Genomic DNA, 27,762 nt, shown 5'->3' with positions numbered 1-27,762 from the left:
ATTGTGGTTAACAACTGCTTTAAAATGACCTACATTGCTGACTGTTGGATGTTATAAGATAACTCTCAAAACTGTGTCATTTTTCAGCCTCCAAAACATTCAGGCAGGCTCATTCGGGCCTTTTTACTCCCATAGCTCAGCCTGCCAAATCCCTTAGTGACTACATCCAGATAGTTTGTCTCAGTCTCTGCTTCTCAAGTCCAGCAGCTGGTGAATTGACAGCTGGTGTCCCACTAAAAGAAATGTAGAAAAGAGCCTCATTTGAACTATTCTGTGTCCTGTCCCCCTATCTCACAGTAGACACACAGTGTCCACTGCGCGCCTGCCATTTCTACTTGCTGATGTTTTGCCATATTCATGTTTGTAAAGAGTCCAATACTGTGAAATCCTTTTCACACACAGACAAAAATCCCATGTTTTTAATATCCCACCTTCTTTTTACCTGCTGTTTTTGTGTATCTGAAAGGTGTAGGGGGTAAAAAACGTGGTATATTACATCCCACCTCAAGACCTAGTCATATAACCTGCATTTTCTCAGACCCTGTAACAAAAATACATGTATCGGTGTGAATGTGTGAATGGTTCTTCAGTGACAGTTGTCAGATACACTACATGACCACACCTGCTCGTCGACCATCGTATTCCAAAATCATGGGCATTAATATGGAGTTGGTCTCCCCTTTGCTGCTATAACAGCCTCCAATCTTCTGGGTAGACTTCCCACTAGATGTTGGAGCATTGCTGCGGGGACTTGCTTCCATTCAGACGCAACAGCATTCGTGAGGTCGGGCACCGATGTTGGGCGATTAGGCCTGGCTCGCAGTCGGTGTTCCAATTCATCCCAAAGGTGTTCGATGGGGTTGAAGTCAGGGCTCTGTGCAGGCCATTCAAGTTCTTCCACACCGATCTCGACAAACCATTTCTGTATGGACCTCGTTTTGTGCACGGTGGCATTGTCATGCTGAAACAGGAAAGGGCCTTCCCCAAACTGTTGCCACAATGTTGGACGCACAGAATTGTCTAGAATGTAATTGTATGCTTCAGAGTTAAGATTTCCCTTCACTGGGAAATCCTAAGGGGTCTAGCCCGAACCATGAAAAACAATCCCAGAACATTATTCCTCCTCCACCAAACTTTACAGTTGGCACTATGCATTTGGGCAGGTATCACTCTCCAGGCATACCTCAAACCCAGATTCATCTGTCAGACTGGCAGATGGTGAAGCGTGATTCATCACTCCAGAGAACGTTTCCACTGCTCTAGAGTCCAATGGTAGCGAGCTTTACACCACTCCAGCCGACGCTTGGCATTGCGATTGTGATCTTAGGTTTGTATCCGGCTGCTCGGTCATGGAAATCAATTTCATGAAGCTCCCGACGAACAGTTATTGTGCTGATGTTGCTTCCAGAGGCAGTTTGCATCTTGGGAGTGAGTGTTGCAACCAGACGATTTTTATGCACTACGCCCTTCAGCACACGGCGGTCCCATTCTGTGAGCCTGTGTGGCCTACCACTTGTTGCTCCAATACGTTTCCACTTCACAATAAAATCACTTACAGTTGACCGGGGCAGCTTCAGCTGGGCAGAAATTTGACGAACTGACTGTTGGAAAGATGGCATCCTATGACGGTGCCATGTTGAAAGTCACTGAGCTAGAATCCACTAATTTGAAGGGGTGTCCACATACTTTTGTATATATATAAATCGAGTGCATTCGGAAAGTATTCAAACCTCTTCCCCCTTTCCACATTTTATGTTACAGCTTTATTCTAAAATTGATTAAATAAAACATGTTCCTTATCAATCTATAGGTTTTTAGGTTTTTAGAAATGTTAGCAAATGTATGAAAATACATGAACATAAATACCTTATTTACATAAGCATTCAGACCCTTTGCTATGAGACTCGAAATTGAGCTCTGGTCCATCCTGTTTCCATGGAACATCCTTGAGATGTTTCTACAACTTGATTGGAGTCCACCTGTGGTACATTCAATTGATTGGACATGATTTAGAAAGGCACACACCTCTCTATATAATTCCCCACAGTTCGCAGTGCACGTCAGAGCAAAAACCAAGCCATGAGGTCAAAGGAATTGTCCGTAGAGCTCCGAGACAGGATTGTGTCGAGGCACAGATCTGGGGAAGGGCACCAAAAAATGTCTGCAGCAATGAAGGTCCCCAAGAACACAGTGGCCTCCATCATTCTTAAATGGAAGAAGTTTAGAACCAACAAGACTCTTCCTAGAGCTGGCCGCAATCAGGGGAGAAGGGCCTTGGTCAGGGAGGTGACCAAGAACCTGATGTTCCCTCTGAACGAGCTCCAGAGCTCCTCTGTGGAGATGGGAGAACATTTACATTTTACATTTAAGTCATTTAGCAGACGCTCTTATCCAGAGCGACTTACAAATTGGAAAGTTCATACATATTCATCCTGGTCCCCCTGTGAGAATTGAACCCTGGTCCCCCCGTGGGAATTGAACCCACAACCCTGGCGTTGCAAGCACCATGCTCTACCAACTGAGCCACACGGGACCACAGAACCTTCAAGAAGGGCAACCATCTCTGCAGCACTCCACCAATCAGGCCTTTATGGTAGAGTGGCCAGACGGAAGCCGCTCCTCAGTAAAAGGCACATGACAGCCCGCTTGGAGTATGCCAAAAGGCACCTAAAAGACTCTCAGACCATGAGAAACAAGATTCTCTGGTCTGATGAAACCGAGATTGAACACTTTGGCCTGAATGCCAAGCATCACACATTTGTAGGAAACCTCGCACCATCTTTACGGTGAAGCATGGTGTGGCAGCATCATGCTGTGGGGATGTTTTTCAGCTTCAGGGACTGGGAGACTAGTCAGGTTCCAGGAAAAGAGGAAAAGAGCAAAGTACAGAGAGATCCTAGACGATAACCTGCTCCAGAGTGCTCAGGACCTTGGACTGGGGCGAAGGTTCACCTTCCAAAAGGACAATGACCCTAAGAACACAGCCAAGACAACGCAGGAGTGGCTTTGGGACAAGTCTCTGAATGTCCTTGAGTGGCTCAGCCAGAGCCCCGACATGAACGCGATTGAACAACTCTGGAGAGACCTGAAAATAGCTGTGCAGCAATGCTCCCCATCCAGCCTGACAGAGCTTGAGAGGATCTGCAGAGAAGAATTTGAGAAACTCCCCAAATACAGGTGTGCCAAGCTTATAGCGTCATACCCAAGAAGACTCGAGGCTGTAATCACGCCCAAAGGTGCTTCAAAGTACTGAGTATAGGGTCTGAATACTTATGTAAATGTGATATTTCAGTTTTTGAATCAGCAATCATTTCTAAAAAACTGTTTTTGGTTTGTCATTATGGGGTATTGTGTGTAGATTAATGAGGGGAAAACACTATTTAATCCATTTTAGAATACGGCTGTAATGTAACAAAATGTGGAAAAAGTCAAGGGGTCTGAATACTTTCCGAATTCACTGTAGAGGACTTGCCGCTTCCTTAATAGGTTCCTGGGTGGAATTAATAATTATTTTCATATGTTTTGGTGAGTGATTGCCTATTTTGTATGTTGGTTAATGTGTGTAATTGAGTTGTAATGCATACTTCCTCATTCTTCATGTGTCCAGTGCATTGTTTCCGTCTTCAGGCCAATGTGCAGCCGGTTCATTAGGTATAGACCTGTTTGTTGTGAGAAACAAGGGGTAATACCATTCTCCCGTCACCACGGCTCTAATACTGCACGAATGACTAGCTACAGTAAGCAGATCATGGGAACAAAAATCAAAGCCACAAAGCAGGCTGAATTACAACCCTTCCGATTTAGTTTTCTCTTTGAACTTGGAATATTTGAGTTGATTCCAGACTAAATCATGTTTTTCAAAGGCTGAACCCAGAGCATGCATTTTAAATTTGTTCTCAACTATGCTGATTACAAAGCAACTATGGGCCTATGATTAGCTGTTATGTTATGATTACTTTCACTCTTTCCTCTTATACATCAACCCAACAACAGTAACAAATATGATTTCTCAGCTGTCAACTGTGTCACGCAGGCCAGGTGAGAGAGAGAGAAAGAGACAGTGAGGGAGAGAGAGAGACAGTGAGGGAGAGAGAGAGACGGTGAGGGAGAGAGAGAGACGGTGAGGGAGAGAGAGAGACGGTGAGGGAGAGAGAGAGGTGGTGAGGGAGAGAGAGAGGTGGTGAGGGAGAGAGAGAGACGGTGAGGGAGAGAGAGAGACGGTGAGGGAGAGAGAGAGGGGCTGGCTGGCTGGCTGGCCTTGTGGTGTTGCGCGGAATGCCAGACAGACGTTTGGAGAGAGTGGCAGGTCCAGGCCCTGCCATTAGTCCCAGCCTTCCACAACCACCCTGCTGCTGATAAGGCATTTTCAGCAGTTTTTTATCTGCAAAGGTGAAAGATAAGCCCCATGCCACTTTTAGATGCTGTTTTTTCCACCGCTTGTAGCAGATTGCTCTGGGTTGTCCTCCAGAAGTAACTTGGGATTGAAAGTAAGTCGTAGAAGTACTGAAGGGGACTGAGTATATGTTAATAAGATTGTTAGAGTTTTCCAAATATCGTTTCAAATCATAATATCTCATCATAGCAAGCAATATGTTCACATAAAATGGCTTTCATGTCAGGGCCTCATCAGATATCCTTTAGTAAATGTGAGACTACATCTGACACAGAAACCTTTAGTTATCATTGCAGGAGCATCCATTGTATTTGTCCTCCATTTTGAAACGAGAGGGATGGGATCCCAATAGATGTTGTCCTATCTGCATTGCTGCAGAAACCCGGCTCTTTCTCTGTTTTCACTACAGCTTCACATGCAGATTGGCTCACTATCTCTGTGGCAGTATGATTAATCGGCCTATCTAGGGACAGGCTGGGGTATGGGGTTGGGTAGGGTGGAGAGAGAGGGAGCCTAGCTGTAAATGATCCCAGGCCTCATTGGACATTCAAACAGCAACCCTGTCGCCAAGCCTTCTGAAGGATCCCTCAGATAACAGCTGAGTCACAATCAGCTGCAGGTAGGAGTTAGCTACCATTGTTTTATCCATGCCACCCGGTTTATAAATCTTCCCTTTAGTACTGTCAGGGCACAATGTTACACGTTAGAGAAATACTTTTCTTTGGTTCAGTTGAACCAGATCATCCACAAAGCTTTTCCTTTTCTTTGACATCCTTATCCTGAGCTCTTAGGACAGAATCCATTAATTTATTGGGTTTTCCGATATTCTTGGGTTGGACCTCAAAAATGATTTTGTGACAATTAAAATTGAAGTGACAAGAACCAATTAATTTCTACAAGCTATCCACTGTGACAAGACTTGACATGAAGTGGATTGCACTGTATTGCAAGTTTATTGATCTCTAGTTGGACTGTCAGGTGTCCACAATACATTTCACAGCAGAGGTTTGCATAAGTGTGTGTGGGTGTGTGTGCAATTAACTGTACATGTCTGTGTAGTGTGTGTGTGTATCTGTTTGTATGTGTATGCTGTGCAGGTGTGACTCACTCCATGTCACTGTAAATGTCCTCTCCTGGGGAACTGCTCAAGCAGTACTGATGACAAAGTAGTGGCAATCAATGCCTGTGTGAATGTGCAACTGTCACCCTCCCTTGCTATATGTCATTAAGAAGGAAAGACCCCTGTCTGTACAGGAATGGGAGAGTTGGGCATGGGGAAGAATGTTCTTACCTACTGTCGGCATTGGTGTGGACACCTGATAAGCTGAAACCTTTCCAGACCACTCCTGGTGTATTACTGTACGTCTTCTTGCCATCAAATGTTTGGCTAATGTCCAGCGATTAGATTCCTCATTTCATATCTTTCAGAGTTAAGATCACAACCCAATGACATGTTGTATTCCTGATTCTTAAACCACTCTTGAATCCTTGGAATCTGAGGTGGTCTTGGGTTTGATGACACAGGGCTTGGACCTCGATGAGTCAGCTGGATACTGCCGCTCAATGACTATTCATATAATTACTTCAATTAATTAAAGGATATTACAGTTCCCTGACTGCAGAATTAGACACAACTAGACTATTGGGGGCATTCAGTGTGACACAAGCCCAGAAGGCTCCAGGTCAGAGTCAAACTGCAGTACACCAGTTTTATCTTATCTTGATTATTACCCAGTCATATGGTCAGGTGCTGAAAAAGAAGGACCTAGAAAAACTGCAGCTGGCCCAGAAGAGAGCAGCACGTCTTGCACTTTACTGTAATCAGAGGGCTAATATCAATACTATGCATGCCAGTCTCTCTTGGCTAAAAGTCGAGGAAAGACTGACTGCATCACTTAATGTGTTGAAAATTCCAAATTGTTTGCAAAGTCAACTTACACACAGCTCTGACACACATACTTACCCCACCATACAAGCCACCAGGGGGTCTTTTCACAGTCCCCAAATCCAGAACAAATTCAAGAAAAACGGTACAGTGTTATATACAACCGTTACTGCATGGAACTCCCTTCCATCTCAGATTGCTCAAGTGAAGAGCAACCTAGTTTAAAAAAACAAATAAAGCAACAATTCACGGCACAACGCCTCTCCCCTATTTGACCTAAATAGTTGGTGTATATGTACTGATATGTAGGCAATGTGTGACGTTTTAAATGTATACAGTTCTGTCCTTGAGCTGATCTTATCTATTAATGTTCTATATTATGTCATGCTTCATGTTTTTTTTTGTGGACACCGGGAAGAGTAGCTGCTGTTTTCGCAACAGCTAATGGGGATCCTAATAAAATACCACCTAAAGTATAGACTGAGCTAAGAGCTCTAAAACCTGCTGTGACAGTGACTGTTGTTTTCTGCATGATGGTTGTTGGCTGTGTTAGTAAAACATCTACTGTCTGAAGTTCTCAGCTTTATTTAGATCACATTCACTTAAAATATTGATTATTGGAGACTGAGAAATTGATGCTGCAGATTAACCGACTACAGATACTGTGTAGGAGGTTGCAGCTAAAAATACTGTCAAAGAAAATAGGGCATGTGATATGTGAGATGATTGCCTGTGAGGATGTCTCTCTCTGGCAGATAACACTTCAAATACAACCTTTAGACATCATCCACCAAACATAGCGGACATTCATTAAATTGTGCTTTGTGACATACAGTATTCAGCAGCCAGCAGTCTTTGAAAGATACTCCAACCCAGATTAAGTACCACAGTGTAGTTTTCCAGTCTATTTTACTGATATCAGGAATGACTACACTCAACAACAACCAAATAACGTCATTTTGGAAGCCAGTCAGTCAGTCCAGATCAGCCTCTCCATCTCGTACCACCCTCAGATGGTAAATAAGCAGAAAGGCAGCAGCCATTCTTCTAGTTTCATAGTAATCCTATTAAAACGTGTGCAATAACGAGGCCATTAAGGCTCTGGGAGTCCCCAGTCCATTTCAGGAGGGGTAGATTGCCATGCCAAGGGAAGTAAAGAGTTTAGGAAACACATCTGCACATTATCGCTAATTGAAACGGCATCCCAAGCCTTGTTTTCAGCTCAACAGTTGAATGTGTGGAAACTCAAGTTGGCCCATTCAGCTAGCATTCTAATGCAACAAAACATTGTCACGAAAACAAACCAGGTCTATAAAGCTAGTAAGTATAAGAGTTGTTCTAAAGGAGGAGGGACTTCATATGTTTAAAGTGAAGGCTTGCATACTTAATCGACTAAAGAACAACCACAATAGGCTATATCCAATAAGGGTGTTCTGTTCAACCTAACAATGTCTGTCTGGCTCCTAATATGTTTTATTTTACCCTTATTTTACTCATTTACAGCAGTGACCTGGGGAATCGTTACAGGGGAAGAATGAGCCAATTGGTAGCTGGGGAGGATTAGGTGGCCAGATTTGGAATTTATCCAGGACACCGGGGTTAACTCGGTTATCATAACTACTCTTATGATAAGTGCCATGGGATCTTTAGTGACCACAGAGAGTCAGGACACCTGTTAAAGTCCCATCCAAAAGACAGCACCTTAAACAGGGCAATATCCCCAGGAAACAACACTTCCAACAGCATCTGGTCTCCCATTCAGGGACTGACCCAGACCAACGCTGCTTATTCTCAGAGGCAAGCCAGCAGTGGGATGCAGGGTGTTGTTATACGGCTGGGATGATCAGCTCAAATAGACTAGTGGGAGGGCATCGGTCAGGAGTGACTCACCGTTATTACAGACAATATTTTTTTCTATTTCCATTAGCGTAACTAAGACATTCATGTTCGTTTATGATAAGTGTCACCGTGCTTGGTCGTGTCATGTCTTGGAGCAATTATTTAAAAATGCATTTCTTTGACAACTTATTGCAATTAATTTGTGCCTAGAGTCGCTCTGTGCAATTTGGATGGATATAATTGCTTGGTGTTAAAATGGAAAGGGCAAATTTGTAAAAACATTTACATATTAAGAAAATACCTCAAACTAAGGACTATCTAAGTAAAGGTTGCCTTGAAAAACAGACAGACTGCTTTTGGTTTACTTTTTCACTGCTCAGTACAATTTCACTGCTCAGTCAAACCTAACCTAACTGACAAACAACGAACCAACCAACCATGACTGTTCTTGGCTAAGCTAACGTTCCTTGTGAAATAACAACATTTACAAAGAGGAGTATAATCAGAATGTTAGCTCACGTCCGGACACAGACTGGGCACTGGCTAACAGCTGTGCAGAAGTGGGATGGAGGTGAGGTTGTCAGGGACCAGCGTAAAACAGAGGACGTGTCTGTCTGTCTGGCTGTAGGAGTGTGTTAATTAATTATAGTCAGGGAACTTGATGTTGTGAAGCTAATGAAACAGCTGCACTGCTACTGCACAGTACTCACTCTCCTCATGTTATTTGCTACTAGGACTGACCGGCGTGCTAATCAGCTCTCTGAGAAACAACAGAGCGCTATGATGCATGGAGATGGAGCTACATGGATAATGTTGTTGTCACACTGCCAGTACTGTAGTATGTAAATCACATCCACTTCCCCCATACCTCATCAGCATACTGTACATGTAGGTCACGGCAGGTTGCCTAGCGGTTAGAAGCATTGGGCCAGCAACCGAATGGTCGCGGGTTCGAATGGTCGCGGGTTCCCTGAGCCGACTAGGTGAAAAATCTGTGTGTGCCCTTTGAGCAAGGCACATATGTCACGCCCTGATCTGTTTCACCTGTCTTTGTGCTTGTCTCCACCCCCCTCCAGGTGTCACCCATCTTCACGATTATCCCCTGTGTATTTATACCTGTGTTTTCTGTCTGTCTGTTGCCAGTTCATCTTGTTTGTGCAAGCCTACCAGTGGTTTGTCTCAGCTCCTGGGTTTCCCTAGTCTCTCTTTTTCTCGCCCTCCTAGTTTTTGACCTTTGCCTCTCCTGACCCTGTACCCGCCCACCTGACCACTGCCTGCCTCTGAGCCTGCCTCTGAGCCTGCCTCTGAGCCTGCCTCTGAGCCTGCCTCTGAGCCTGCCTCTGAGCCTGCCTCTGAGCCTGCCTCTGAGCCTGCCTCTGAGCCTGCCTCTGAGCCTGCCTCTGAGCCTGCCTCTGAGCCTACCTCTGACCACTGCCTGCCTCTGACCACTGCCTGCCTCTGACCACTGCCTGCCTCTGACCACTGCCTGCCTCTGACCACTGCCTGCCTCTGACCACTGCCTGCCTCTGAGCCTGCCTCTGAGCCTGCCTGCCGTTCTGTACCTTGGCCTCTGCTCTGGATTATCGACACCTGCCTGCCTTGATCTATCGTTTGCCTGCCGCTGTGGTTACAATAAACATTGTTACTTCACACAGTCTGCACTTGGGTCTTACCTTGATTCCTGATAACGTAACTTTAATTGGTCCTGTAAGGTTATCTGGATAAGAGTGTCTGCTTAAATGTAATATCTAAAGTACACATCATCCACAGATAGCTACAGAGATCATTCTTTGCCATGTGAATACAGTATGTTTCGGTTTGTCTATGTAATGCTTGACTGTGGTAGGGTAAAACGTTAAGCACGTTGCCTGTGGGCACCTTTTAAAGGGATCAGTTTTGATTTCTTTGCCATTGACCAGTCTGGCCCATAATTAGAAGGAAGTACAAATTTCACTTTTGTTTAAGCTGGGTAATATGTTAGTCAAGACAACACCAGAACACACAGGAGATGCACTCTTTCTAGAGTCCACATGACTCAAGGGCTTAAAACCCGAAAAGAAAATCTATGCTAAAACAAAAGTAATGTGATTAGTATGGTTTAGTATTTATTAGGATCCAAAATTAGCTCCTGCTGAGGCTACTCTTCCTGAGGTCCAAACAGGGTTAGGGTTACAGTACCAGTCAAAAGTTTGGAGACTCCTACTCATTCCAGGGCTTTTCTTTTTTTAGACTTTTTTTCTACGTTGTAGAATAATAGTGAAAACATCAACACTATGAAATAACACACATGCAATCATGTAGTAACCAAAAAAGTGTAAAACAAATAAATAGATTTTAGATTCTTAAAAGTAGCCAGCTTTGCTCATGGCATTCTCTCAACCAGCTTGATGAGGTAGTCATCTGGAATGCATTTCAATTAACAGATGTGCATTGTTAATTTGTGTAATTTCTTTTTTATTTTTTTATTTAAACGTTAACTAGGCAAGTCGGTTAAGAAAAAATGTTGTATTTACAATGACGGCCTACCTTTGCCACTCTTAAAGCATTTGAGTTATCAGTTGTGTTGTGACAAAGTAGGGGTGGAATACAGAAGGTAGCCCTATTTGGTAAAAGACCAAGTCCATATTATGGCAAGAACAGCTCAAATAAGCAAAGAGAAACGACAGACCATCATTACTTTAAGACATGAAGGTCAGTCAATATGGAACATTTCAAGAACTTTGAACTTTTCTTCAAGTGCAGTCCCAAAAACCATTAAGCGCTATGATGAAACTGGCTCTCATGAGAACCGCCACAGGAAAGGAAGACCAAGAGTTACCTCTGCTGCAGAGGATAAGTTCATTAGAGTTACCAGCCTCATAAATTGCAACCCAAATAAAGGCTTCATGGAGTTCAAGTAACAGACACATCTCAACAGCAACTGTTCAGAGGAGACTAAATAATTCAGGCCTTCATGGTCGAATTACTGCAAAGAAAGGACACAAATAAGAACAGACTTGCTTGGGCCAAGAAACACGAGCAAATGGACCGGTGGAGATCTGTCCTTTGGTCTGATAAGTCAAAATGTGAGATTTTTGGTTCCAACTGCCGTGTCTTTGTGAGATGAGGAGCAGGTGAACGGTTGATCTCTGCATGTGTGATTCCCACCATTAAGCATGGAGGAGGAGGTGTGATGGTGTGGGGGCGCTTTGCTGGTGACACTGTCTGTGATTTATTTAGAATTCAAGGCACACTTAACCAGCGTGGCTACCAAAGAATTCTGCAGCAATACGCCATCCCATCTGGTTTGCACTTAGTGGGACTATCATTTGTTTTTCAACAGGACAATGACCCAACACACCTCCAGGCTGTGTAAGGGCTATTTAACCAAGAAGGACAGTGATGGAGTACTGCATCAGATGACCTGGCGTCCACAATCACCCGACCTCAACCCAATTGAGATGGTTTGGGATGAGTTGGACTGCAGAGTGAAGGAAAAGTAGCCAACAAGTGCTCAGCACATGTGGTAACTCCTTCAAGACTGTTGGAAAAGCATTTGTCAGGAAGCTGGTTGAGAGAATGCCAAGAGTGTACAAAGCTGTCATCAAGGCAAAGGCTGGCTACTTTGAAGAATCTAAAATATATTTTGATTTGTTAAAAAAATGGTTACTACATGATTTCATGTGTTATTTCATAGTTTTGATGTCTTTGCTATTATTCTACAATGTAGAAAATAGTAATATAAAGAAAAATCCTTGAATGAGTAGGTGTGTCCAAACTTTTGAATGGTATTGTACATATATACATTGCGTTCGGAAAGTATTGACTTTTTCCTAATTTTGTTAGGTTACCGCATTATTCTAAAATTGATTAAATCGTTTTTTCGCCCATCATCAATCTACACACAATACTCCATAATGACAAAGCAAAAACAGTTTTATATAAATGTTTGCTAATTTATAAAAAAATAAATAATACTAATATGACATTTACATAAGTATTCAGACCCTTTACTCAGTACTTTGTTGAAGCACCTTTGGCAGCAATTACAGCCTTGAGTCTTCCAGGGTATGCCGCTATAAGCTTGGCACACCTGTATTTAGGGAATTTCTCTCATTCTTCTCTGCAGATCTCTCAAGCTCTATCAGGTTGGATGGGGAGCAATGCTGCAAGGCTATTTTCATGTCTCTTCAGAGATATTTTATCGTGTTCAGGTCCGGGCTCTGGCTGGGCCACTCAAGGACATACAGGAACTTGTCCCGAAGCCCTCCTGCTTTGTCTTGGCTGTGTGCTTAGGGTCATTGTCCTGTTGGACCTTCGCCCCAGTCTGAGGTCATAAGTGCTCTTGAGCAGGATCTCTCTGTACTTTGGTCTGTTCATCTTTCGCTTGATCCTGACTAATCTCCCAGTCCCTGCCGCTGAAAAAACATCCCCCCCAGCATGATGCTGCCACCACCATGCTTCACCGTAGGGATGGTGCCAGGTTTCCTTCAGATGAAACACTTGGCATTCAGGCCAAAGTGTTCAATCTTGGTATCATCAGACCAGAGAATCTTGTTTCTCATGGCCTGAGAATCTTTAGGTATCGTTTGGCAAACTCCATTTGGGCTGTCATGTGCCTTTTACTGAGGAGTGGCTTCCGTCTGGCTACTTTACCATAAAGGCCTGATTGGTGGAGTGCTGCAGAGATGGTTGTCCTTCTGGATGGTTCTCCCATCTCCACAGAGGAGCTCTAGAGCTCTGTCAGAGTGACCATCGAGTTCTTGGTCACCTCCCTGACCAAGGCCCTTCTCCCTCGATTACTCAGTTTGGCCGGGCGGCCAGCTCTAGAAAGAGTCTTGGTGGTTCCAAACTTCTTCCATTTAAGAATGATGGAGGCCACTGTGTTCTTGGGGACCTTCAATGCTGCAGAAATGTTTTGGTACCATTCCCCAGATCTGTGCCTCGACACAATCCTGTCTCGGAGCTCTACGGACAATTCCTTCGACCTCATGGCTTGGTTTTTGATCTGACATGCACTGTCAACTGTGGGACCTTATACAGACAGGTGCGTGCCTTTCTAAATCATGTCCAATCAATTGAATTTACCAAAGGTGGACTCCATTCAAGTTGTAGAAACATCTCAAGGATGATCAATGGATTTAGGATGCACCTGAGCTCAATTTCGAGTCTCATAGCAAAGGGTCTGAATACTTATGTAAATAAGGTATTTCAGTTTTTTTTTTTATACATTTGCTAAATTTCTAAAAACCTGTTTTCACTTTGCCATTATGGGGTATTGTGTGTAGATTTATGAGGAATTTGATTTATTTAATCCATTTTAGAATAAGGCTGTAAGGTACCAAAATGTGGAAAAAGTCAAGGTCTGAATACTTTCCCAATAAACTGTATATATACACTACATGACCAAAAGTATGTGGACACCTGCTCGTCAAACATCTCATTCCAATATCTTGGACATTGATACAGAGTTGGTCCCCCCTTTTCTGCTGTAACAGCCTCCACTCTTCTGGGAAGTCTTTCCCCTAGATTTTGGAACATTGCTACGGGGACTTGCTTCTATTCAGCCACAAGAGCATTAGTGAGGTCGGGTGCTGATGTGGGTCGATTAGGCCTGGCTCTTAGTCGGCATTCCAATTCATCCCAAAGGTGTTAGATGGGGTTGAAGTCAGGGCTCTGTGCAGGCCATTTGTTCTTCCACACCGATCTCTACAAAACAGTTCTGTAAGGACCACGCTTTGGGCATGGGGGCATTGTCATGCTGAAACAATATAAGGGCCTTCCCCAAACTGTTGCCACAAAGTTGGTTGCACCGAATCTTCTAGAATGTTATTGTATGCTTTATAGATAAGATTTTCCTTCACTGGGAAATCCTAAGGGGCCTAGCCCAAACCATGAAAAACAGCCCTAGACTTTTATTCCTCCTCTACCAAACTTTACAGTTGGCACCTCACATTGGGGCAGGTAGCATCGTCCTGGCATCTGCCAAACCCATATCCGTCCGTCGGACAGGCAGATGGTGACTCCAGAGAATGCGTTACCACTCCTTCAGAGTTCAATGGCGGCAAACTTTACACCACTCCAGCCGCACTTGTCATTACGCATGGTGATCTTAGGCTTGTGTGTTGCTGCTCGGCCATGGAAACCCATTTCATGAAACTCCCGACGAACAGTTCCTGTGCTGACATTGCTTCCAGAGGCAGTTTGGAACTCGGTAGTGAGTGTTGCAACTAAGGACAAATGATCTTTACACGCTATGCGCTTCAGCACTCAGTGGTCCTGTTCTATGAGTTTGTGTGGCCTTCCACTTCGCGGCTGAGCCAATGTTGCTCCTAGACATTTCCACTTCACAATAACAGCACTTACAGTTGACCTGGGCAGTTCTAGCAGGGCAGGAATTTGATGAACGGACTTGTTTGAAAGGTGGGATCCTATGACGGAGCCATGTTGAAAGTCACTGAGTTATTCAGAAAGGTCATTCTATGGCCAATGTTTGTCTATGGAGATTGCATGGCTGTGCGCTCGCTTTTATACACCTGTCAGCAACGGATGTGGCTGAAATAGTCTACATACTTTTATATATATAGCAATACATTTCCTTTACAATTTAGCCATTCAGCAGACTCTCCCAACCAGTGACCCACAGCTAGTCCATTCATCTTAAGACAGCCAGGCGAGACAACCACATATCACAGTCGTATCTTAACCACATATCATATACATAATACAATGCAAAATACAATGCAAAATACAAAACAAAATGCATATAAATGTCTGTCTCATCATAGTCCCTGATTTGCCATAAGGTGTTATTTTTTCTGTTTTTGTTATAATCTGCTTAAATGATTAATTAAAAAAAAATGATTTTATTTGATGTTTCATCAACAGTAGAAAACATACAACATACAAACAACGACATCATACAAACATCAACTTGTTTGTATGCACAGACCACTAGCCATCACCACTATCTCCAGCGCCCGAATCACTTTCCGTCACATGGCCTCATTTTGTTTGAATCTGGTTTTATTGCTAGCTTGAGTTACCCGGGGTGGCAAAGAATTCAATTTAGTCATGGCTCTATTTAATACTGAGTGTTTCTCAGGATCTGTTCTGGACTTGGGTTCTAATTACTGTAATGTCTTCTCTCTACCATAGCAAGATATACACCTCCATTACTAATGTACATGGTAATGACAATTGAACAGAGTGCTTGTATAACACATTTTTTTGAGTTTTCTGCCTAAAATAGCTTTGCCATGATTCATTAGGCAAACAGAGCAAATATTGAACTTTAGATAGATAATACAACTCTCCAACATTATGAGACTACCAAAGCATTGTTGATTTCTAACAGTAATCCCCTAGCATTCCCATCTCAGCTGGTAGTTAGAAAAAATCCTGCAAACCAGAAATAAGAAGTATTATCTCTTACCTTTTGTGATGAGATTATTTGAAGTCAACAAAACAGTGTGTGAGCTGCGTTTTATTCCAGTGTGTTTATATGCAGATGAAGAATACAGACTAAAAGGCCTTGATACCCGTTCAAGTCTGAGTCAATGTGCTTAGTGATAAGCGCCAGATCATACCAGGAGCCATGTTGCTCAGGGATGTGGAGCACAGCCATTTTGTTTGAAGTTATGAGGAGAAGTAGAGGAGTCCCTAACTAACGAAGTGAGAAGCACACTGAGAGATGGGGCTCTAAAGCGGATACTGTTTCTTGTCACGGATTTGTAGCTTGTTGTTAAGTTGGTAAATTTGTCATTTAAGCAGGTAAAGTAAGTATTTGCTAATGTTTTGCTTATCTGTCATGCTGCCTCTAAGGACATGTCTAGACAGAGTCAGTTTTACTTTAGGATTGTAAGGGTTAGAAAAGCGCAGACCAGTTGTGTAGGAAAACAAGGTTATTCATGGCAGATTGCATTTCATTTAAGGATATGATATCGACCAGACTATTGTGCAAATAGTTAGGGCATTAAGGCAGAAGAAAGACTTCAGACATTCTAAATATTGATATGTTTCTTTGGCTGTTTACTGGCTTGTGTTGAAGAGGTGGTATTTCGTGTTCAATTTAAGGCTTCCTTCAAAGGGAAAACACCATGTATAATTAATTTCCCAGGAGTGAGTGGTGAGAACTGATCATAAAGCAGGGGTAATGGCTGCCATAAAGCAGTAGACTAACCCTGGTCCTCTGAGCCCCTCCAGGGCCCACTACCCCGCTGCCCTTCGAGAGGAGAGGAGATAAAACGCTCCTCCACGCCATCTCTGCCAATGTTAATTCAATTCTGCCTGGCTTAGTCTGCCGTGAGGGTCAAACAGAGGGATAAATCTACCTGCATTAGAGCCTGGCTGGCTGGTGATTATCACTGGGTTGTTGATAATACAACCCAAACACCCAAGACTAAGGCTGCTCAGCCAAGAAATGGACAATGATGACTGTTGCTATACACATACCTCATGTTTAACGATGTCTCCCCCCTGATATAGTCCATCACACTTTTGGCATGTTTTGTAACAGACATGTTTTGTAACAGACATGCCCCACACCCAATCAGTGGCAGCAGGCCATTATTTGTAAGAATTTGAATGGTTTGCCTACACAGATGAAAAATCCACACTGTGTTATTCACCCAGTGTCTGGATGTCGTTAATTACTACACATTTTGGGAAGAGCAAGTACAGACAGTTCATCCCCCTAGCATTTCTGGTTTACAGGCCGGTGGAACATTCAAGGTCCTTCTGGTTATCTTGTCTAAAGATTGAATATGTTTACATGCAAAAGCAATGAAATCCAGACAATTTCTGCCTCAACACTCTTGAGACAGAGCATTAAGGATGAGCAAGATCGGGGGGAATCGATTAGGCGAGATCGATTAGGAAAACACTGTGACATGGATGGCATGATGGTACAGCATAGCGCCTGTCAGTAGACTGAGCATCTTCCCCAGAGAGAAAATGTACATGTAATGTGATCTCTCCCCAAACCAATACAAGTTATTCATCCAAACTTATTTTAAAAACTAACACACTAGAGTGTTTAAATATTACTATAGAGTATGTGAAAAATGTCCCTCTTCACTAACCTTTATTTTTTAACTGAAATGTTCCCGATTTTTTATTTATTTTTAAATACACATTTAACTATGTCTGATGACTCACTGCAAAGAGAACACATTATTTCAGCGTTCATCATTTGTTATCCCTTTATGGTGTTCTTTCTCTTCAGTAGTTGTGGTCTTTCCACAAGCCATTTGTCTTACGCAACATTAACCTGCATAACGTCGCCATACTACATTTATAACTAGTCTTAGACCATTTGAATAATATAAAGCTTATCCTTTCTGTTGTCAGCTTCATTCAATTATTCACATGCAGCAATAGAGACAGACAGGATCTCAATTAGTGGAGAAGAGAATTGGCATTTGAGAAATGAAAAATCCTTTTTGTTTGCCCATATCCTCATGGCTTTAATGAAATCAGAAATAATTTTTATGAACTCATTATGTTTTTCTACCTTCGAAGCCCCCCTTCGAAGCCCCTTCATCACTAAGCTAAGGACCCCTGGGACTAAACATCTCCCTCAGCAACTGGATCCTGGACTTCCTGACGGTACACCCCCAGGTGGTAAGTGTAGGCAACAACACATCTGCCACGCTGATCCTCAACACTAGGGCCCCTAAGGGGTGTGTGCTTAGTCCCCTCCTGCACTCCCTGTTCACCCATGACTGAGTGGCCAGGCACGACTCCAACACCTTCATTAAGTTTGCTGACAACACAACAGTGGTAGGCCTGATCAATGACAAGACAGCCTATAGGCAGGAGGTCAGAGACCTGGCAGTGTGGTGCCAGGACAACAACCTCTCCCTCAATGTGAGCAAAACAAAGGAGCCGATTGTGGACTACAGGAAAAGGCGGGCCGAAAGGCCCCCAATAACATCGAAGCTGTAGTGGAGGGGGTCAAGAGTTTTGAGTTCCTTGGTGTCCACATCACCAACAAACTATCGCGGTCCAAACACACCAAGACAGTCATGAAGAGGGCACGACAACACACTTCCCCCCTCAGGAGACTGAAAAGATTCGGCATAGGTCCCCAGATCCTCAAAAAGTTCTACAGCTGTACCATTGAGAGCATCCTGCCCGGTTGCATCACTACCTGGTACGGCAACTGCTCGGCATCTGACCGTAAGGCGCCACAGATGGTAATGCGTACGGCCCAGTACATCATTGGAGCCAAGCTTCCTGCCATCCAGGACCTATATACTAGGCGGTGTCAGAGAAAGGCCCCAAAAATTGTCAAAGACTCTAGTCAACCAATTCGTAAACTATTTTCTCTGCTACCGCAAGGCAAGCGATACCCGGAGTGCCAAGTCTAGGACCAAAAGGCTCCTTAACAGCTTCTACCCCAAAGCCATAAGACTGCTGAACAATTAATAAAATGGCCACCCGGACTATTTACATTGACACCCCCCCCCCGCTACTCGCTGTTTATTATCTATGCATAGTCACTTTACCCCTACCTACATGTACAAATGACCTCAAATAACCTGTAACACCGCACATTGACTCGGTACCGGTACCCCCTGTAAATAGCCTCGTTATTGTTATTTTATTGTGTTACTCTTTTTATAATTTTATAATTTTTTACTTGTTTATTTACTAAATATTTTCTTAACTCTATTTCTTGAACTGCATAACTAAGCATTTCACGATAAGGTCTACTACACCTGTTACACCTGTATCCGGCGCATGTGACAAATACAGTTTGATTTGAATCCGGCTCTAGCTCAGTCTAACATTATTTTGACACATGGAGGATCACACTCAGCTGCTGTTTGTCGCAGTTTGATTCCTTGCCCTGGTGACAGCTTTGTTATTGAAATGTGGGTGGACATATGTGCATGGGATGCGTGAACACAGAGTAAGTGGTTGTTGTTTAGCTTGGCTTTGTATATCACTACGTATCTCATACAATGTTATATGCTGAAGTTGATATTGGTATTGGCTATTACTACCTTTAGTGTCATTTCCATGTGTAATATTTGCTATTTATGTTGCCCATTTGTATAGTTTCATTGTATGGTATTTCATTGTATGGTATTTCATTGTATGGTAAGATGTTTGCGTTAACTCTGCTGTTGGTATTATTGTACTATTATGTAATACCTGGTTATTAGATACAGTCCTTACCTATTGTGCTATTGCAGTTCTGTTCCATTTTTATTCTCTGTTGTAGTCCATTTAAAATGCCTACATTCATCCAGCTGTATTCATTGCATTCCATGTGTATATTCATTATCTGTCTGGTTCTGTAACTTTACAGAACCATCTCCATTTACATTTCCATGTTCACCCCCATGTTCATCCCCATGTTCATCCCCATGTTCACCCCCATGTTCACCTCCATGTTCATCTCCATGTTCACCCCCATGTTCACCTCCATGTTCACCCCCATGTTCACCCCCATGTTCATCCCCATGTTCACCCCCATGTTCACCTCCATGTTCATCCCCATGTTCACCCCCATGTTCACCCCCATGTTCATCTCCATGTTCATCTCCATGTTCATCTTCATGTTCACCTCCATGTTCATCTCCATGTTCACCCCCATGTTCACCTCCATGTTCACCCCCATGTTCACCCCCATGTTCATCCCCATGTTCACCCCCATGTTCACCTCCATGTTCATCCCCATGTTCACCCCCATGTTCACCCCCATGTTCATCTCCATGTTCATCTCCATGTTCATCTTCATGTTCATCTCCATGTTCATCCCCATGTTCACCCCCATTTACATCTCCATGTTCATCTTCATGTTCATCCCCATTTACATCTCCATGTTTATCTCCATGTTCATCCCCATGTTCATCCCCATGTTCATCTCCATGTTCATCCCCATGTTCAACCCCATGTTCATCTCCATGTTCATCCCCATTTACATCTCCATGTTTATCTCCATGTTTATCTCCATGTTCACCCCCATGTTCACCTCCATGTTCACCTCCATGTTCATCCCCATGTTCACCCCATTTACATCTCCATGTTTATCTCCATGTTTATCTCTATGTTCACCCCCATGTTCACCTCCATGTTCATCCCCATGTTCACCCCCATTTACATCTCCATGTTCATCCCCATGTTCATCCCCATTTACATCTCCATGTTTATCTCCATGTTCATCCCCATGTTCACCCCCATGTTCATCCCCATGTTCATCTCCATTTACATCTCCATGTTTATCTCCATGTTCACCCCCATGTTCACCCCCATGTTCACCTCCATGTTCATCCCCATGTTCACCCCCATTTACATCTCCATGTTCATCTCCATGTTCATCCCCATGTTCACCCCATTTACATCCCCATGTTCATCCCCATTTACATCTCCATGTTTATCTCCATGTTCACCCCCATGTTCATCTCCATGTTCATCCCCATGTTCAACCCCATGTTCATCTCCATGTTCATCCCCATGTTCACCCCCATGTTCATCTCCATGTTCATCCCCATGTTCACCCCCATGTTCATCTCCATTTACATCTCCATGTTTATCTCCATGTTCATCCCCATGTTCATGCCCATTTACATCTCCATGTTCATCCCCATGTTCATGCCCATTTACATCTCCATGTTCATCTCCATGTTCATCCCTATGTTCATCCCCATGTTCATCTCTATGTTCATCCCCATTTACATCTCCATGTTCATCTTCATGTTCATCCCCATTTACATCTCCATGTTCATCTCCATGTTCATCCCCATGTTCATCCCCATGTTCATCTCCAGGTTCATCTCCATGTTCATCCCCATGTTCATCTCCATTTACATCTCCAGGTTCATCCCCATGTTCATCTCCATGTTCATCCCCATTTACATCTCCAGGTTCATCCCCATGTTCATCTCCATGTCCATCCCCATTTACATCTCCAGGTTCATCCCCATGTTCATCTCCATGTCCATCCCCATTTACATCCCCATGTTCATCTCCATTTACATCTCCAGGTTCATCCCCAGGTTCATCTCCATGTCCATCCCCATTTACATCTCCATGTTCATCTCCATGTCCATCCCCATTTACATCTCCATGTTCATCTCCATTTACATCTCCATTTACATCTCCATTTACATCTCCATGTCCATCCCCATTTACATCTCCATGTTCATCTCCATGTTCATCTCCATTTACATCTCCAGGTTCATCTCCATGTTCATCTCCGTGTTAACTTTTGGGATGCTTTATTCTCCTCTAACCGGGGCAGTGTCAGTGAGTCACAAACCAGTCAAATACTTAGATCTGGGTCACTCTCTTTCACTAGATATGACCTAACTATGCTTATAATCAAGACTTTTGGAGTCCAGAATGTTATGTACCTGTAGGACTCATTTACAACTCTGTGTTAACAGCCCTCTCTCTCTATTCACAAGGACTGTGTGTGGCCTAGCCGTCTAGGATGAAGTGGAACCTGTTCAAGAAGAAGCCTGAAGCCATGGTTGGACCGGAGCCCACTGGGGCCGCTGTCTTAACTGTTGCCCCTGGCCCCGTGGCCTCCACCGCAGCTGACAACTCCACAGAGGCCGTCAAAAACGGCGATTTTGACGACATCAAGAATAAGTTCCTCAACGAGATTGACAAGATCCCATGTGAGTGCCTGTCTGGTGAGAGCCTGGTCTGGACGTTGCACAGTACCTAACACCCAGACCTGTCCAGATGAGATTGCATGACTTTTATTGAAAATTACACTGAACAAAATATAAACGCAACATGTAAAGTGTTAGGCCCATGTTTCTTGAGCTGATATATAAGATCAGAGAAATTTTACATGTGCACAAAAAGCGTATTTCTCTGAGATGTTGTGCACAAATTTGTTTACGTCCCTGTTAGTGAACATTTATCCTTTGTCAAGATAATCCATCCACCCGACAGATGTGGCATATCAAGAAGTTGATTAAACACATGATCATTGCACTGGTGCACCTTATGCTGGGGACAATAAAAGGCCACTCTAAAATATGCAGTTTTATCACACAACACAATGTTGCAATTAGTATACTGACTGCGGGAATGTCCACCAGAGCTGTGCCAGATAATTTAATGTTCATTTCTCTACCATAAGCCGCCTGCAACGTTGTTTTAGAGAATTTGGCAGTACATCCAACCAGCCTCACAACCGCAGACCATCGTAGGGGCGAGCGGTTTGGGATGCTCTGGATTGACGTGTACGACAGCGTGTTCCAGTTCCCTCCAATATCTGGTAACTTCGCACAGCCATTGAAGAGGAGTGGGACAACATTCCACAGGCCACAATCAACAGCCTGATCAACTCTATGCGAAGGAGATGTGTCGCACTGCATGAGGCAAATGGTGGTCACACCAGATACTGACTGGTTTTCTGATCTAAGCCCTTACCTTTTTGTAAGGTATCTGTGACCAACAGATGCATATCTGTTTTCCCAGTCATGTGAAATCTATAGATTTGAGCCTAATGAATTATTTTCAACTGACTGCTTTCCTTATTTGAACTGTAACTCAGTAAAGTCTTTGACATTGTTGCATGTTGCGTTTATATTTCTGTTCACTATAGATCTGTTCTACCCCTGAAGGCATTGACATCCACTTTAGGCCCTTATTATGTATCGATCAGGCGGTATCATTGCGAATGGCATTCTCTGAAAATCTAATTTGCACCAAATCTAATTGTTAGCTAATTGTTTTTTGTTTGTGTGTGTTTGTGTATGTGTCTGTATGTGCGTATGTGTTTGTGTTTGTGTGTGTGTGTGTATCTTAGTGCCATCATGGGCCATCATCGCCATTGCAGTGGTAGCTGCTATCCTGATTCTCACTTGCTGCTTCTGCATCGTTAAGAAGTGCTGTTGCAAGAAGAAGAAGAACAAGAAGGGCAAGAAAGGGAAGGGGGAAATGGGCATGACGAACATGAAAGGAGGAGAGGTATGTTCAACCCAGGGGGGGGTAATTGTATAGTTATACATCAGAATAAATACATTGTGAACTAACACCCAACTTAAAGCTGTTCTTTATGTAGAATATTTGCCAATAACAGCATAGAGAACCTATTGTTCCATAACTGACAACCACATCACTCAGTGGATGGCATAGTGAAAATAGAGCCATGTCTAGCCATTTAGAATTCATAACATTGTATATATTTAGTAAGTCATTTAGCCCATCATTGAACTGTCAAAATCTCTAGAAAATACCCCCCCTTCCTTCTTCATTTCTTGTTGTTATATATTGTATTTGTCAGACATGTTAGTGGTGCTTTCTGTTGTGCTTTGGGACCTGGGTGAAAAATGACACAGCTGAGCTCTTTTGCATGGGGGAATTATACTTTTGTTGATGGAATATATAATGCTTACCAATTAGCACAGAATAGCCATGCCAAAATTCTAATTCTAAACAGCCCGTAGCGACATTGTGGGGCTAAATGTTCTACTCTAGTGCATAACCGAGCATTTTACAGATTACATTTTGGTTCAATTGAACATTCTTCAACAACAACAACAGCAAGATCCCCAAACTGATGGTTAATTAAAACACAAGGCCCCTAGTTTAGAGCTTGCCTTAGTGGGTTTCTAGCACTGTGTCATTTTTCCTGTCCTATAGTGTAGTCGTTGACTCTGCCTCTGCTCTAATTTCCCTCTATGGTGTCTGCTGTGAGTTCAATCTCTTCCTTTCTCCCTGCTCTCCTCCTTCCTGCTTTGTGTCTTATGTGTGCTCCGTGTATCTTGACTGTGGTGGACTTCTCTGTCTACGGTAGGTCTGACGGCACGAGGCGCCCCTCTCTGGCCGCTCTGTTTAAGCGTAGGGCAGGGGAGAGATGGGGGTGGGCTGGGCTTGTGGAAGGGGATTGGCGATTATTACAATGGGTGCTATGGCTTTCTTAGTCTTGCAAGCTTAGGTGCTGTGGGTGCTTGAGGGTGTAGCTATGGGAGCGATTAAGCTGCTTCGCAAGTCTACTGATTTGATATGCTACCGCACCGACTGCCATGATGATGTCTTGAATGGAGAGGTTGCAATTTTGGGCAAAAGATAAAACAAACAAACTATAAGACCTCTGAAAGTGGAAATGTTTTAAATGTTTTTGAAATGAACGTGCAACTCATCCTACGGTTGAGCCTCTGAATGATGACGAGTGCACTGAGGCATCCCACTAGAGATCACTAACATGCATGTGCAAAGGGTGAGGTTGGCTATTGTCAAATAATGGGGGAAACTTTACCCGCTGAGATTTTTGAACATGTTTCCACTATCGAATTACCTAATGAAGCACATTATTGTTCATAGTCTCTTACACTAACTATACTACTAGTCTTTTCCATGCTTTCAGTGTGAAATTCATACATAATTTCTACGTCATAAATTCAGCTGTGCAAACATGCTCAGAGATCAAGGTGAGACAAAGTGGTTTGTATCTCTTGACAAAGACCAACACAAGCCTTTTCAGAAGGTATCATTGAATGGCCACAACTTGACTTGAGAGTAACTATCCTGGATGACCCATGATGATGCTGACCAATTAGGTTATAATCAACATTTCCCTTTCTCCCTGGAGCAGTGGTGTTAGTGGAAAAGAATGGGGGTCAGAAAGTTTGCCTACTGGTAATAATGTGAGCCACGTTTGAATTCTCTTTAGACAGCATGATTCAAATTTAAACTCTGGTACTTCAATTGGCTGCCTACAGTTTGATTTCAGAATTCCTTGCAGAATGTGAGCTCACAAATGAAAAGTTATCGTAGTTATGATGATGGGGGACATACTTTTGGACATGCCTTTCTGTAATCTTTGAATCCCACTGCATGTATGGTATGATTTAGACTGGAGCTCTCCAATATAACATTACTTCTCATGGATGTGCAGTTTTCACAAACACTCTAAGGAAAACGGGTTCCAAAAGGGTTCTTTGGCTGTCCCCATAGGAGAACCCTTTTTGGTTCCAGGTAAAACCTACATGGAATCCCAAAAAGTTCTTCAAAGGGTCCTCCTTTGGGGACAGCCGAAGAACCCTTTAAGGTTCTACATAGCACTTTGTTTTGTGTACACAGAGTTTTTCAGGATTGCAAATGCAATATTGACTGACAAAAATATTACTGACATTGATACACTACATTAATGCACATCAGGAGTCATTATTGAGACTATAGGAGACTGAAAACAACGGAGTAATTTCATTCACATTATTTAAAGACAACTGTATTCTCCTGCATTGATTGACCTGGCATGCTCGACTGTAAAGCATTTACCGGAACAAATGTACAGAATGCCACTATAAGGAATTGGTGAGTGTGTGTGTGTGTTTGTGTTTGCACGTGTGTTTGAAGAGTGGGTGAGTTTTTCTGCAAGCCTGCATGCGAGAGATTTTTGCGTGTGAGTGTGTGCGGGCGTGCATGTGTGCTTACGTGTGCTTGTTGTTGTTTAAATGTTTGCTCAGTAGATGTGAGGGATATTAAGTATGTAAGTCTGTGTATGCAAGGGTGATTATAATATGTAGAATACAGTGTGTCTGTGTGAATGTGTTAGTAATTGGGTGGGTGTTTGTGTGTGAATGGTGTCTTGGTTTTAGAATACAACATAGAATGAGCTGCAGTCTGCCCCGGTTCCTCTTCCAGGGTAAGCTCTGCGATAAATAGCATGGCCCTACTAATTTACATTATTGACTAATGTACAGTATGTGTCGTGGACAATATAAAATTAGAAGGTAGGCAAAAAATTGTTTAAAAGGGTCAGTAATTCTACAATGACGTCATGGTTAGCTATTTGGCTAATTATATTATCATATGAGCTGACACTGGGATTTGTAAATGTTCCTTATAACTAGAGATACTGTACAATACATCTGTAAAACGCAATGTGTATTAGCAGGAGTTATTAGCTCATATCTGCTGTAGATTAGTGTCGATTGTTCAGTAATTAAAGTAATTAGCGATGATTATGTCAGTGGAGGTGTAATCTTAGACAGTAATAGTGCAAACATATTTTTGGGAGGTTGGAGTGCAGTTACGGCAACAAGGAGAAAACGGAATACAAGCATTATATTGTTTCTGTAGACTTTGACACAAACCTTTATCAATGTCAAAATGCCAGGATTTGCATCAGGAACAAAAACGTTTGTCCTGTCTGGGGCTACCCCTGTAGCAAACCTCGACTACATCTTTACTGTTTTACTGTCCTTTTTTTCCTTTTTACATTCAGTATATTTATCTCTTTCTATGTTATGTCAATGGATATACAGTAAATAATTAATTATGAATATAGTGCAAAAGCAAAATGGTGTCACTCAAGGAATGGTGAAATCAAGTCATGTTGCAACCAAGGTCATCAATGAAAAGATGTGCACTAGTAACATCTGGGTAAGCAAGCAGGGGGTAAGTGGCAGGTAGATGGCTGCCGTGACTAACCAGACTGCTGAAGAAGAATCTATAGGTGTTTTTGACTCTTTGTTCAAATGTCTGACGCCCACTCTGCCCCCTCCCCCTCCTTCCCCTTGTCATTCCAGAAACAGGACGACGATGATTATGATGAAGATGATGCTGAGACTGGTATGACTGGAGATGAGAAAGAGGAAGAGGTGAAGGAGAAAGAAAAGCTTGGGAAGCTTCAGTATTCCATAGATTACGACTTCCAGGACAACAAGGTGGGTGTTTTGACTTGAGCAGACGGCTTTTTGACGACCCCGGAGCTTAATAAATAGACAATTTTACTTTGCTGGAAAAAAGACAAAACAAAGCTAACTGCCTAAGCCTTTAGTCCAAGGTAGTTTTCCACATGACGGCTTTCAAAGGCAATGGACTTTTGCCATTTGCTGAGAGTTTTTTATCCTTCAGAAATGCAGCTTTGAGTTGGTCCAAAAGCCAAGGACAGCTGTAAATGTGAATTTGCTGACACTAAAGGATTGATTCAATCCATCGTTCTACGGTTATGCTTTCAAGATCAAATCAGTCAAACTTTTACAAAGATTCCATTCCTTGTTTGTGTTATATATGCAGCGTATGAATGGATTTTCTTGACCTGTTATGCAGCATTTGCTCCGTCATCATACTCTTCTGTGGAGAATGTCTTTGTTCACTGATACTTAGAGGAGCAAAGGCAGACAGACAGACAGACAGACTTCACCACACCAAAGCATCTTTATCATGTTCATCATAATGTGTTACACAAGCATAAAGTAAGGGCTTTCTTTGATCTGTTCAAAGAAATGTCTGTTCAAAGAACTGTGGGTTGTCTCTGTGGAACTGTGAGAGGACACTGTCTGGGTACATTGAGGCTGATTAATCATGTATAGAGCAAATTGACTGACCCCTTTTACACTTGACCTCTGACCCCTAGCTCACAGTGGGCCTCCTCCAAGCAGCTGATCTCCTCTCCATGGACAGCGGTGGCACCTCTGACCCATATGTCAAGGTCTATGTCCTCCCAGACAAGAAGAAGCATTTTACCACCAAGGTGCACAAGAAGACGCTGAACCCTACCTTCAATGAGACCTTTGTTTTCAAGGTAGGCTACTGTATTTTGATTGCTCTCTCTCTGTCTCTCTCTCTATCTCTCTCTTTCTCTCTCTTCTTTAACGTGTATCAGAATTATAAAGATACATCTAATAGACCTAAGCTGTGATGGATGGCCAGACCATAGCTCCTGCCAGACAGCCAGTTACCC

General features: G+C 43.0%; 1 protein-coding gene across 7 annotated transcripts in view; it reads left to right on the top strand.

Moving 5' to 3' along the window:
• The window catches only part of LOC129830000 (synaptotagmin-2-like), a 103,602-nt gene that overhangs the window by 63,852 nt on the left and 11,988 nt on the right, over nt 1-27,762 (top strand). For 2 of the 7 annotated variants that reach the window (XM_055892106.1, XM_055892110.1), the window contains 5 exons: nt 17,632-17,720; nt 21,518-21,733; nt 22,879-23,039; nt 26,606-26,743; nt 27,436-27,603. In XM_055892106.1, coding sequence (XP_055748081.1) covers nt 21,544-21,733; nt 22,879-23,039; nt 26,606-26,743; nt 27,436-27,603 — 657 coding nt within the window. In that variant the 5' untranslated portion in view covers nt 17,632-17,720; nt 21,518-21,543. Of the gene's footprint in view, nt 1-17,618; nt 17,721-21,517; nt 21,734-22,878; nt 23,040-26,605; nt 26,744-27,435; nt 27,604-27,762 lie in introns of all 7 variants that reach the window. The other 5 variants (XM_055892107.1, XM_055892109.1, XM_055892108.1 and 2 more) reach the window with 3 other exon arrangements.

This window comes from Salvelinus fontinalis, chromosome 31, assembly GCF_029448725.1.
Source record: "Salvelinus fontinalis isolate EN_2023a chromosome 31, ASM2944872v1, whole genome shotgun sequence".
Taxonomy (NCBI): Eukaryota; Metazoa; Chordata; class Actinopteri; order Salmoniformes; family Salmonidae; genus Salvelinus; species Salvelinus fontinalis.
Note: the sequence above shows the minus strand (reverse complement) of the source record. Positions and strands in the feature narration are given on the sequence as shown.